The sequence below is a fragment of the Orycteropus afer genome, unplaced genomic scaffold (genome assembly GCF_000298275.1).
Source record: "Orycteropus afer afer isolate SDZICR_OR568_19922 unplaced genomic scaffold, OryAfe1.0 scaffold00024, whole genome shotgun sequence".
NCBI classification, from domain to species: Eukaryota; Metazoa; Chordata; class Mammalia; order Tubulidentata; family Orycteropodidae; genus Orycteropus; species Orycteropus afer.
Window position 1 is genome coordinate 9,267,851 of NW_006921611.1, and position 1,507 is coordinate 9,269,357.

The 1,507-nt window shown below is 48.7% G+C and overlaps 1 protein-coding gene across 1 annotated transcript; it reads left to right on the forward strand.

The window, feature by feature from the left end:
• The first annotated feature begins 457 nt into the window (after window positions 1–457).
• Window positions 458–1,042, forward strand: LOC103192080 (calcineurin B homologous protein 2-like). Its single transcript, XM_042783665.1, has one exon. The coding sequence runs from the start codon at window positions 458–460 to the stop codon at window positions 1,040–1,042; it is 585 nt and encodes a 194-aa protein (XP_042639599.1).
• The last annotated feature ends 465 nt before the right edge of the window (window positions 1,043–1,507 follow it).

Here is a 1,507-nt window from a genome sequence, read left to right on the forward strand (position 1 = left end):
TATCAGCCATGAGACTTTGTAATCAGAAAAAATGTTTGAAACATTTAATATAATGTAACAAAAGAAAAAATCCTAATTAGGTATGTAAATTGAGCTTACTGTCACAACAGTGGTAAAACAAAACTAAACATTTTGATGTCTATAAACATTGACTTCCCACTTGGGATCATAAAGTTTGGTGTCATTTTCAGTTGTTTCACTGTAAGGTACCCATCATAAAGCTTTGAAATACAATGTTATCAATGGTTATAAATTTCTATTAAGCATAATCCATGCCTTAAAAAAACTCATCATATAGCGGGTGGGAGGCCAGGCACTCCAGGGTTCAAGAGCCTGGCTTCCTGCCAGGCCCGTGGCCTTCGGCCTTGGGGCCACTGGGGCGGCCGTGCCTCCCAGGCGGGAGGAGAGAACGCCTGGGTCCCGCTCGACCTCTTGCCCTCCCTGCTCCGGCGCTGCCATGGGTTCCTGCAGCTCCCAGGCCACGACCATCCCCGACGTGGACACCATCCGCCAGGAGATCGGCTTCTCTCAAGCCAGCCTGGTCCGCCTCTACCGCCGGTTCCGGGACCTGGACAGGAACAAGAAGGGCTACCTGTGCCGCAGGGATCTCCGGCAGATTGGGGCTTTGGCAGTGAACCCTCTGGGGGACCGCATTATAGAAAGCTTCTTCGCTGATGGGAGTTACAGTGTGGATTTCTCAGGCTTTGTCAGAGTCCTGGCTCACTTCCGCCCTGTAGACGATGAAGAAATACAGGACCCCAAGGCACCAGAACCCCTCAATAGCAGAATGAACAAGCTTCCCTTTCCCTTTCAGCTCTATGATCTGGATCGAGATGGAAAGATCTCCAGGCACGAGATGCTACAGGTTCTCCAAGTGATGGTCGGGGTACAGGTGACAGAAGAGCAGCTGGAGAGCATCACTGACGGCACAGTGCAGGAGGCCGATGAAGATGGGGATGGCGCTGTGTCCTTCCTGGAGTTTGTCAAGTCCTTAGAGAAGATGGACATTGAGCAAAAGATGAGTATCCGAATCCTGAAGTGACCCCTTTGTGCCTTTGATGACCTCATGCAGACCAGCATCTATTTGGGATTCATCCTCAGCCTCCATAGAGGCAGGACCCCAATAACTGTATTCTTACTTCTAGGCTGACCTTCATTTAGGGCCAAGGAGAGAAAGCAGGAAAGATGTGTATTCAGGTCTAGCCCATTTGATCTCAGGTCTGTAAGCAGCCAGCAATCTTTGGTTGCAAGTGACTGAAAACCCAACTCAAAGCTACAAAAATGAAAAAAGAATTTATTGCATAATAATAATAAAAGACCAGGCTTACTGGTCTAATAGAACTGGTAGAATGCCCAAGACTATGGCCCTTAGTCACCTTTCAGGCCTGGAACCGAACTCACTTCTGTGGCTCAGTTTTAGCCACACAATAGACAGGCCTATGAGGTGACCAGTAACACCAGGGAGGTGCCTGCTCCTTAGAACAATCCAGCTTAAGAGATCAGAAGG